Raw genomic sequence first — 12520 nt, forward strand, 5'->3', positions numbered from 1 at the left:
TTTTATTTCAAAGTGCCATAAGAGTTATTTGTAAACCCTGTTGCCATCCATCATCGTATACTGACATAGAATAAAATAAATATATTGTTTGAAGAGGATGTGTGATAAGGAAGTAATGGCCAAAACATAAATAGGCTCTGAATCCAGCTGTGTTACCTTATATCAACTGTAGAATCCCAGTATTGTTAGCTTTTAAAAGCAATAGTGTTTGCTCCCAAAGTTGGTGAGTATAAAAATTCCTGTTTTCTAAAACTGTCTATTAAGTCTGGGATAGATTCCTGCTGCTTGTACTTCCACATGTCCCCTTGAAATAAAGCCCCATTAACTGAATTTATTTGAATTTACATTCATTCTTTACAAGCTATAAAATTTATTTGACCTTTAGTGATTGAAATTATTTTATAAAAATTAAATGAAACTTTTTGCTTGGCCTATATTTGATGTTTAATACATGGTGGCTATTATATTATTACATTAAGATGAGAAATAGATCAGAACAAGGAATCTGGAGCTTGGCTACTTGTTACACAGCCCAGCTTTGACACTTACTAATCCTGTGACTCAGAACAAGTTACTTAGTATACTTAATTTGAGGAAATAGTATTACTTATTCCATAGACTTGTTATAAAGGTTTAATTAGCTAATATTTGTTACAATGCTTGAAATATTTCCTGAAAAAGTGAGTGCTGGATAAGTATAGATATACCAAATGAAATAAATAAAAAGACAAATCAAAATTTTATCTCATTAAGTTTTTCCTTGGGACACATCAGAACAAAGACAAATATGAGTAACAGAATTCTTGGCTTTGGGTGACTATAACTATTTATTCTTCTAAGATTCAGTTATTTAAAAATTATTTTAGCTACTTTTCCTCCAGCCAGAATATTGTATCTCACTGTCTGTCTTTAATTCTTTTTTTTCCCTTATTACATGCAAGTCTAGGAATGCAAATAGTACTCAATGAATGTCTGTGGGATATAATAATTGAAATATTTAAAAAGATATATTGAATTTGGCTAATTTCATAATTTTGCACATTGATTAGTTTCTGAATTAGAAAAAAAAAAACAGATGATAACAAAAAGCCTGAACAATGCATTTCATCATCAGAATTTCAAACGCATAAATATACATATTTTTCTATACTAAATTTTTATATTATTTTCCTTAAATCTAAAATCCAAATGTATTAGCTTATATTAATAATTCATACTAACCAAAATATTGGTTGCATTAAAATTATGTTATAAAATGTACATGAATAATCAGGATGGCTAGGAATAATTAGTGAGTGACTTACAATAAAATAGATATCTAGATTGCTGAAAAGATAACAACATTACTGAAAACATCTAATTGATAGATCAGAACATGAACTATCTTTTTTTTTAATACTCACAATACTGTGCATTGTCGTCATCTTTATTTCACATATTAGGAAACTGAGGCAGAGGAAGATACAGTAAACAGGCCAAGGTTATAGAAATAGTAATAAATGAAGTCAAGACTTGAACTAAGACAATCTAATCTCTGAGTCCTCAGAAGGAAAACACAGTATACATTATGCAAATAGTGTTACTTACTTTTAATATTGTAACTTTTTTTAAATGTAAGCTTTATGCTCATCATGGAGTTGGAACTCAGGAACCTGAGATCAAGACCTATGGACTGAGCCAGCCAGGCACTGTTACATTTATTACGTTTTAAGAAAATAACTTGTGGGGCGCCTGCATGGCTCAGTCGTTTAAGCGTCCAACTATGGCACAGGTCATGATCTCACAGTTCGTGGGTTTGGGACCTGTGTCAGACTCTGTGCTGACAACTAGCTCAGAGCCTGGAGCCTGCTTCAGATTCTGTGTCTCCCTCTCTTTCTGCCCCTCCCCTGTTCATGCTCTCTCTCCTCAGAAATAAATAAAAAAAACATTAAAAATTAAAAAAAGAAAAAAAAGAAAACCACTTGTGATAAATAACTTTCATATTTAAGTTTTAATAATTATAGTATATAAATATTCAATAATATCTTCCCTAGTGTCATCTTTATGCAAAATAAATATTAATTAATGAAAAAGCTTTGTCAACTAGTTAAATAATTTCAAAACATTTTCTGTCTACTCAGATGGCAAAATAACAGTGACAGAAACTTGAGATAAGTTAAACATGTTTCTCTGTAACTATAACTTACAATTCATATTACAAATATTATATATTTTATTCTTTCTCAGTGATTTACTAAGATGACAGTAAAATAGATATATCTGCTTAAAATTAAACTATACCTTACACAACACTGGCTCTTAAGTAGACACCGTAAGATTTTGAAGAACAGAAAACTACTGCTAGACTTCCATGAAAAATCATAATATTGGATACAAAAGGGCAATAAATAAACCACACTATTAGCTGTATATAGAAGTCAGACCTCCTAAATCTCTCTGTTCATGCTGTTACCATGCTTTTGCTGCTATAAAGTTACATTTTCCTGTTCTTCTCTATGTCTCCTGGCTTCTGCACACTTCTGGTTCCTAGTTCTCCTCAGTTACACTGCTTCATAATTCCAACACATCTCTCTTAAGCTTTCTAATTCTGCACATTGCATTCTTGCAGTTCTCTTACACTCTAATCTCTATTGGTGCTCACTCTACAGGTGTGTCATATATATATGTCCCCAGAAGAAAAAAAAATCTGATTGAGACACTTACATGAGTATGGTGTTGCCAATGAGAAGAACTTGTTTTCCTCATAGATTACAAACCAGATCTATGATGGCAGTGTTTGTGCGTAGTGAATATAGTCGGCTTAGTAGGATTCTTATACAATAACTGTCCTAAGGCATGTCCTGAATGCAAGGAGAAGGGGGTGAGAATGGGAGGAGCTGAAAGAGAAAGTGCTAGTCTCATTCAGCTAGGATCAGAAATCAAAATTTGAGACTGCAAGAGTGACTGAAAACCAAAAGGTTTCTCTCCTATAAAGAAAGGATCTGGAGAGGGAGAAGCCATGATATTTGAACACAAGTCTCCTGAATCTTGAATTAAGACTCTTGGCTGATTCTTGTAACATTCATGCAAATATTCATGCATAGGAAGAGGCACTAAAGAACTTGCTGAAAAGCCAGGAAGGTAAAAAGCTAGAAAATTGCTGACAATGATTTAGACTGATGCCTCATGCTGGTAAAAGAATGAAAATTTTTAAAGTGACTTTTAAAGTGATTTTGTCAACACCTCAGGCATTTCATTAAATCCAAAAAAGATAGCTCTTGCCCTAAGATAAAGACTACCAAGGATAAAAAAATATGCCCCGTAACTAAAGACCATACTAAAAGACCCATGTCCTATCAAAGTATAAATCAAAACCTCCAAAAACACAAGATAATTAGTTAATTATATCAGTGCCTCCTCCTATAAAAGTAAGAAAAGGTCAGAGGAATATAACAGAATCTAAAGTCCCTACAACAAATGTGCCATGGAGACTGGCATGTAACAATAATAAAAATAATTTACTAGATATACAAAAACGAAGGAAGATGTGATCCATAACAAGAAAAATAACAGTCAACTGAAGTAGATATTGGAATTAGCAGATAAGAGTTTTAAAATAATTATAATTAAGACTTAAAGGAAAAGACAGTCATAATGAATGACAATTAAAACAGAGAAATAAAAACTATTTATAAATAAAAATGGAAATTCTAATACTTAAAGCATAATATCTGATGTGAGAAATCCACTGAATGGACTTAAAAGTACATTAGAGAGAGCAGATAGAAAGGTAATTAAACCTGAAGACAAATTAATAGAAATTATCCAATCTAAATAAGAAAGTGAAATTCTAAAAATAACAGAACAATGCTGATATGAACCAATATCAAATAGTATAATAAAATGTAGATATTTTGAGTCTCAAGAGAGAAGATAGAAAAGGTAGAGATATACTATTTAAGGAAATAATGGCCATTTATTTTTTTCAAAACTTGACATAAAATACATTACCTGTGAAATCTAAATGAGGCAAAATAAAAACCCTACAAAGACATACTGTATTTGATATAAAGAAAAGAAATATATAAAATTATTCAAAGATTACATAACTATCGATTAAAAAATCCCGGAGAATTTTTTAAAAAAAATTTTTATTTATTTCTAGGATAGAGAGAGACAGCGTGAACAGGGGAGGGTCAGAGAGAGGGAGATACAGACTCTGAAACAGGCTCCAGGCTCTGAGCTGGCAGTCAGCACAGAGCCCGACGCGGGGCTCAAACCCACAAACCGCGAGATCATGACCTAAGCGAAAGTCGGACGCTTAACCGACTAAGCCACCCAGGCGCCCCAAAAAAAATCCTGGAGAATTTTTAAACAAACTAATTTACAATTGTACAAATAATTCTTCCTATAAAGCTGTAGTAACCAAGAAAGTGAAGGATTGGTATAAATCCTTGGATTGGTATAAATCAATGGAAGAGAACAGAAGTCTAAAATTAGAGCTAACCACATCTGGTAAATTTTTTTAAAGGACTTAGGCAATCCAATGGCTAAAAGAAAGTCTCTAAAGGGTAGTAACGTAAGTAGGTATTCATAAAAATAACTAATTTTGTCCCCTACCAAATACCATATTCTTTTTTTTTTAATTTTTTAATGTTTATTTATTTTTGAAAGAAAGAGACAGAGCACGAGCAGGGAAGGACAGAGAGAGAGGCTCTAAACTGTCAGCACAGATCCTGACACAGGGCTCCAACTTACAGACCAGGAGATCATGACATGAGCCAAAGTCAGACACTTAAGCGACAAAATCACCCAGGCACCCGCCAAATACCACATTTTAAAGTTTACTTAAGTATATCATGGATCCAAAAATAAAATTAAAACCCAAAAATTCCCAAAAGAAGCCATAGGATAATTTCTTTGAAAATTAGTGATAAAAAAAGACTTCTTAGAGAAAATACAAAAAAAATTAAAAATCCACCTAGCCATTAAAAAAGATAAATTAATCGTTTAAATTAAAATTTCAATACTTTTCAAAAGAATTCGCAAAGAAAATGAAAAAGCATGCTACAGACTGAGGAAATACAATAGATATACATGTATCTGACATTGCTTTATACTCAGAATTCATAAAGAATTCCAAGTCACTTAGGCAAATAACTCAATAAAAAAATAAAGGCTTGAAGGGCACTTGGGTGGCTCAGTCAGTTAAGCATCTGACTCTAGATGTCAGCTTAGGTCATGATCTCATGGTTCATGAGTTTGAGCCCTCCATCCATGTCCGTGCTGGCAGTGCAGAGCCTGCTTGGGATTCTCTCTCTCCCTCTTTCTGCCTCTCTCCAGCTCCTCTTCTCTCTCAAAGTAAATAAATAAACGTTTTCAAAAAATAATAGAAATAAAGGCTTGAATTCATTAAAGCAAATGCATCAAAGCCTATTAAATACATGGGATGCCACACAACATTGTTCATTATTAGGGAAATAGTACTATAAAGAGATAGCTCTTTGCCCACATTTTAGAAAGACTAAACTTAATATTAATATCTCATTCTCATTTTTTTATCTCCTAGACACCCCAAATATCTCTCCCCTAGGAAAAGAGTTGGTTACTCATGTACACTTCGAGAGACATTTTATACATATGTGAACATATAAAACACATAGTTGTTTTCCTTTTTTAATATAAAATAATATACTTTTTAATGTACCTTTGTTTTTTGGATATCTGTCCATATCAATCCATAAAAAGATTGCTCTTTTTGTCTGTAACTCTACCATATTCCATTTAAGGGCTTCAGTTTAGCACTAAAAATCATTGAGTCATAAAGTTTCAAATATTTAATACCAAAGAATTATTTCTCTTTTTTATTTCTTTGCCAAAGCACCAACTGATGTGTACATGACAATGATAATAAATAAAAAATAATAAATAATGATAAGGTAATACATGTTACTATTATTATTATACTGTGTAAATCATCTAATATCCAAATATCATCTAAAACATCAAAAAATTACAACGTGGCACAGTTATTCACTTTAAAACATGTATTAAATAATAAGTTTTTCTACTTGCCTTTAGTAAACTCAAAAGAAAAGAATATAACTGACTATGTACTGTAGCCACTTTGTATAAATGAATAATAAACAAAAATGTACGCAAAAATTAAACAACAGAGTACAGTTTGTAGAAGAAGGTTTTATACCTTTCAGAAAAGAATAAGTGGATAGACAATGTTATTTCTCCATCAGAGTAATCCAAAATTAAACAGAAAATTTCACTTAAAACCCTTCAGTCTGTTTTATGATCTATTTTTTTCTTTCTTATACAATCTTTCAAAAGTATGTTTAATTTTTTTTTTTTTTTACTTTCTCTTATCCTAACCTAATTGAAGTGAATGAACCTGTCCTCACTTTTAGAAAATCAATACCTCCTTACGACCAAATCCCCCTCGAGTGAAACTGATTTTATGGATGTTAGTACAACTGAATGAATCCAAACTCCATTCAGGAATATTCAGGGCTCTTTGGCTACCAGTGTCATTTCTTGAGTCTTGTTTCTGTGAATGGACTATTGTTTCTGTGAATTGAACTTTGAAAAACTAGGGCAAGCATTTTTTTTTTTTTAACTTAAGTCTTCTCCCCACACCAGCTCTCCATTTCACTTGCCATTCTCTTCAGAAGCAGCCACTATTACAAATCTCTTGGCTTTATGTCTTGTATGATTCTGTTATTTTAACAAATGGTAGTATGCTGTCTATAATAATACATGTAATTAAATGCACAGCTGTAAAAAAATCTTACAAATGTGTTCACACCTGATAACTAAAGTTTCAAAAGACAAACCTTAATTTCAGAAAGTGTGTTCTTGCTGCCTGTGCAGCTCAATTGTAGAAATTATGCCTGATATAGTTCTTTCAAAACTCTGAAGTATTGCACAAGTGAAAAGTAATGCATTAGTTTTGAGTTTAGAAAGGAAGCCATGTGGAGGTTCTGAGCATAAAAGAAATGTTTCACCAGAGGCTTTCCTCTAGTGCTTCTTTACATACTGAGATGGAACTCAAGCTCAGAAACCTCTCAGAGGGACACAGGAAAAGGCGGAAGTTACTTAGGCACCATTGTTCTGTATTCAAACTAATACCTGACCCAATACATGGCTTGACCTGGAGCAGAGCTGCCATAAAAATGTAATTCTCCTTTAACCCCTCCATGTAAATCATCAGAAAGCTTTCCTCTACTGATTTAAACAAATTTGGTCTTTGACCTCTACAGTCAGAATTGGCCTCAACAACTCTTTCAGACAGTTGTAGTATTGACTATTTGATGTATGTCAACTGCCATAAAATGCAATGCTGTTTCACCACAGATCTTCAAATAATGTCACATATGTCCAAAGCCATAATAACAGTCTCTTTATTCCAAGTAAATCAGTAGCATGAAATACTGCAAATTAATGAAATAATGCACTTTGTTGTATCAAGCTTTGGTATCTAATGCAGCTGTGATTCGCAGTATTCAACCAGCTCCAACACCTGTCAATGTGTTTCCTATGGAACTTCAAAACACTTCCAACCGATACCAAATGCTTGAAAAGATTCTCATGTGCATAAGCAAAACTTCTGCATAAGCAAAAGTTTTTCTGGGTCTGTGAATTTTGGTATTTAATAACCAGAAGAGTACAATAGTTCATAAAACAATCAGTTGCTTAATGATCTATCTGCAAACATTCAAATCTGACAATTTGATATACCATAGATAACCCAAGAAATTATATTTGCTCACTTTTCTGGAGGGAAAAAAAGTTAAATGTATTGAACCTTCTATAAATAAATCCTTACCTCTCAAATTAAAGCAGGATTTCCAATCAAAAGAGTTTTCATAATTTCTTTAAGCATTAAACTTTTTCTCAAAGAGTTCCTACTGATTGATATATGTATGTGCGTATGTATAAATATGTAAATAAAAATGTATCAATATTATATATTTACAGTTAAATATTGTTTATTATATAATAAGTTATACTATAAAATAAATATTTTAAATAACGTTTACATAAAATAAAATTACATTTATTTATATATGTTCATAAATATGTAAAAATTATTATATATGTGTAAATTTATATCTTTAAATTGAAATGCATTTCAACATCTTTGGGTAAACAATGTTTAATAAACTGTAATACAGGAAGATATTGTATTGAATATAGTATTAGAATGTTTTGGTACTTAATAGTTCAAAAAATTGTTTTATTTAATTGAGACCAACTGGCCTCATTGCTTCTTATAAGCTTTGCAATATATATTCAATAAAAAGGAATAAAAAAGAACAGATGTTTCTCCTTAAAGAAGGCAGACAAAGATTTTTCTTACACAATAAATCAGCTGTTAGTGGATTTCCAGGACATTGCTTCAGGCTAACTATTTAGGTATAAAACAAAACAAACAAAACAAAAGAATCACCTCTGTGTGGATCCAAAATTGGTAGAGAAGATTGAACTGAAGATGAACAGCATACACTGAAGGTGGTATGAAGAGGGCCAAGGGAGAGTAGAATATCTGAAAAATTAAAAATTTAAAAATTTGTATATCTTATTACTCAACATGAAATATACTTTTACTAATGATTGAACGTTATGAGTATAAACTTCACAAATACATCTTCTTCTTTAGCAAATACACCTTATTCTGTGTATTTTTATTGCCACATTTGACTTTGCAACATTAATTTTCCACAAATTGATAGTTATAGACATGTCAAAGCTAAGTCCACCAGTTTGTATTTGATATTGTCTAATTAAAATAGCATACGTGGTCTGTTATTTCCCTAACCTTGAAAAGGTAAGATGTGTTTCCTGGAAGCAAAGAAGTTTTTCTTATACACAAAGATACTCACTTTAGTTGGGGGTGGGGAGGTGGGGAAGGATCCTGTACCTTTATATGCTGATAGCTCCCAAACTGTATCATAATACATGCCATAGCTTGGCATGCTGAGTAATAAAATGAAATTGTATTTTAAAAGGTAACTTCATATAAGAAATTTTCTCTTTCAAATATGGTTTATGTTGTTGATTGAGAGCACAATATGTCTTAAATTTTTCAAAGCTGGTGAGGAAGAAGCCATGATATGATGCCACAGTGGAAACAAATTTTAAAGGTCCATATTTCTTCACAGACGGAAATGTCTTTGCCTTAGAAAAACAACTTATGCTTAAACCGCAGAACTGGATAGAATCTACTAATCAGCACAATCTGCTGTGTTTTTCTAATGACTTTGATCTCCAAGAGTGATTCCATGTTGTAAAAAATCATTCAATTAAATGACATGCTAAACAAACAAGAATAAGAAGAATATTACTTTTACTTTACATGCTAGATTTTCTAGCATTAATATTTCCAGAAAATTAGCTATTTTAAAAACACTTCTTCTGAATATTACAATTTTATTTCTAAATGATTGTTAGTGCTTTTGTTCTCAATTAGGCCAGTATCATTTCAACTGTGTTTAGCTGTGATTGTGCATTTAAAACTGGACATTTACATAAACACTTCCCATTTTTGTTTTGAACCTCAAGTCATAAAAAATCTCAGCTGTTTTCACAAGCAGGATCAGTTTTATTATTTATAAATGGATTATTAAAGAACGGATTGGACTGATGAGCAACAGAAGAATACTGGGCTCTTTTGCAAGACATCCATTTTAAGTCTTGCATCTACATCCGATGATGTTAACATCACGGAGTATGTTAACAAAGTTCTCAAACACCTCGACCCTTTAGTTTTCTCACAAGAATGGTGAAGAAGAAAACCATGTGAGACCTAGCCATGCTCTGGTTTCAAAAGATTTGTGATAGTCTGTTTTGACTTATTAAAAATATATTCAAATAATTCTCTTGCAACAGCTTAATAAAAAATATTTGAAACACATATATAACCTAATACTTAAGTAATTTAAATTAAGGACTATTTTGGAATCTTGGATGTGTGAATAAAAATGTAAAACAACCTAGGTTGGATCCTTAATAAATAGTTTAATCAGAAATAGAGTGCATCCAGGTGAATATTTATAGTTCATTATAATTCCCCAAATTGTGAAGAAATAGTCCTTTGAGATAACAGCTATTATGGAAAAAGAAATTCTAAGTTCAAATAAATTGTGAAGTGCTGAGTAACACAAGTTAAATTTTTTTAACACAGAAGTTCTCAGAACCTTTACCATACTAATGTGAATCACAAGTGTGTTAGCCCATTAAATACTTTTTTTGAGTTTCTTTCTTTCTTTATTTAGAGAGAAAACATGAGTTGGGGAGCGGCAGACAGAGATGGGGAGAGAAAGAGAATCCCAAGCAGGCTTCACTCTGTCAGCACAGAGCACAACACAGGCTCCAACTCAAGAAACGTGAGATCATGACCTGAGCCTAAATCAAGAGTTGGATGCTTAACCACCGACTGAGTCACCTAGGCTCCCCTACTGAATATTTTCGTAAGGAATTTCCCACAGGATTAGGTTTCCTAAAAACACATTTGATGAACCAATGTCTCAAATCTTTTAAATCAGTAAATATAATTATCAGAAAACTGGAAAAATGAGTTCAGCATGAATTCCAAAAAAGGAAACTTAAAATAAGAAATAAAAATACATTGGGGCACTGCTAGGAATTTATCCAAGGGATACAGAAGTGCTGATGCATAGGGGCACATGTACCCCAATGTTCACAGCAGCACTCTCAACAATAGCTAAAACATGGAAAAAGCCTAAATGTCTATCAACTGATGACTAGATCAAGATGATGTGGTTTATCTATATAGTGGAATATTACTTGGCAATGAGAAAGAATAGAATCTGGCCATATGCAGCAGCATGGATGGAACTGGAGGGTATTATGCTAAGTGAAATAAGTCAGAGAAAGATACCATATGTTTTCACTCATATGTGGATCTTGAGAAACTTAGCAGAAGACCACGGGGGATGGGAAGGGGGAAAAAAGTTACACAGAGGGAGGAAGGCAAACCATAAGAGACTCAAATAATGAGAACAAACTGAGGGTTGATGGGGGGTGGGAGACAGGGGCTGATGGGCACTGAGGAGGGCACATGTTGGGATGAGCACTGAGTGTTGTATGGAAACCAACTTGACAATAAATATATTGGAAACCAACCGAGCTAAGTCGGTTGAGAGTGCGTCTTTGGTCAGGTCATGATCTCAGTTTGTGGGTTCAAGCCCCACATCAGCCAAGCTCTGTGCTTACAGCTCAGAGCCTGGAGCCTATTTTGGATTCTGTGTCTCCTTCTCCCTCTGCTCCTCCCCTGCTCGCACTCTATCTCTTTCTCAAAAATAAATAAACATTAACAGAAAAAAGAAAGAAAGGAAGGAAGGAAGGAAGGAAGGAAGGAAATAGAAAGAAAGAAAGAAAGAAAGAAAGAAAGAAAGAAAGAAAGAAAAAGAAAGAAAGAAAAAGAAAGAAAGAAAGAAAGAAAGAAAGAAAGAAAGAAAGAAAGAAAGAAAGAAAGAAAGAAAGAAAGAAGTCAGGGAGTAAGTCTCATGAACCACATGAAAGTTAATTTCTTGTGATTAATATAGTACTATAAGTAGAATCTAATGTACAATCGAGTTTCTAATTTCTTTTTTTTTAATGTTTTATTTCTAAGAGAGAGAGAGAGACAGCGCGAGCAGGGGAGGGTCAGAGAGAGAGGGAGTCACAGACTGAAACAGGCTCCAGGCTCTGAGCTGGCAGTCAGCACAGAGCCCGACGTGGGGCTCGAACCCACGAACCGCAAGATCATAACCTAAGCGAAAGTCTAACCGACTAAGCCACCCAGGCGCCCCACAAGTTTCTAATTTCTAAAATGGAAAGCAGCTAAGTATATGCCCAAGTCTATAATTCCTCCCTCATCTTCTATACCTCAAATCTTCATATTCCCAAATCTTCTGTAGTTTTTAAAACCAACTTAAGTGTCAGTTCCATAATAAAGCCTGAAATGATACTAACTTGGGAGAAAAAAAATTCTGCTTCCTCAAAGTTAAAATCTAAGTACCTGGGTCAGGGAACATTACACTGTTTCCCAAATACATCCATTCTGCCATGCATTCATCCCATGTCATTCTGACTGCAAACCTCTTAAATTTGACTGTCTACCCTAGGTTATTTTATTGTCTTTTAGTTGAAGTCATATACAACAGGTTCTTGAAGGAGAAAGATAACCCAGACATATATGTGTGAAGAGAGAATGGGGACAGGCCTACAGGTGACCTTTGTTAATAGACAGAAGATGAGGGGGTTTTATTCCACCCATCTTGTGAATGGAGCAGCCTGGGGTTGTGTGAAGGGCGTCATGAAGCAGGACACTAAGAGGAACTATAAGTATCTCAGCCTTGCTGAAAGTGCTGGAGAGTGTGTCAAGAGATTGAATTGGACCACAGGGTTCATGGACAGATCTAAGGGAGTTTGTGAACTCCTTTGACATCACTACAACAAAGCATGAGTTTGTGTACATGGGGGCATATGCAATTTCTGACGAAACAATATATGGCTTTCCTCAGAA

The 12520-nt window shown here is 33.4% G+C and overlaps 1 protein-coding gene across 2 annotated transcripts in view; it reads right to left on the reverse strand.

Annotated features, from left to right (window-relative positions):
- Positions 1 to 12520, reverse strand: part of AGMO (alkylglycerol monooxygenase) — a 340233-nt gene that overhangs the window by 193722 nt on the left and 133991 nt on the right. For both annotated transcript variants that reach the window (XM_039217441.1, XM_039217442.1), the window contains one exon: positions 8441 to 8536. In XM_039217441.1, the coding sequence (XP_039073372.1) occupies positions 8441 to 8536 (96 nt within the window). The remainder of the gene's footprint in view (positions 1 to 8440; positions 8537 to 12520) is intronic.

The sequence above is a fragment of the Hyaena hyaena genome, unplaced genomic scaffold (genome assembly GCF_003009895.1).
Source record: "Hyaena hyaena isolate Hyena2069 unplaced genomic scaffold, ASM300989v1 scaffold_690, whole genome shotgun sequence".
Lineage (NCBI taxonomy): Eukaryota > Metazoa > Chordata > Mammalia > Carnivora > Hyaenidae > Hyaena > Hyaena hyaena.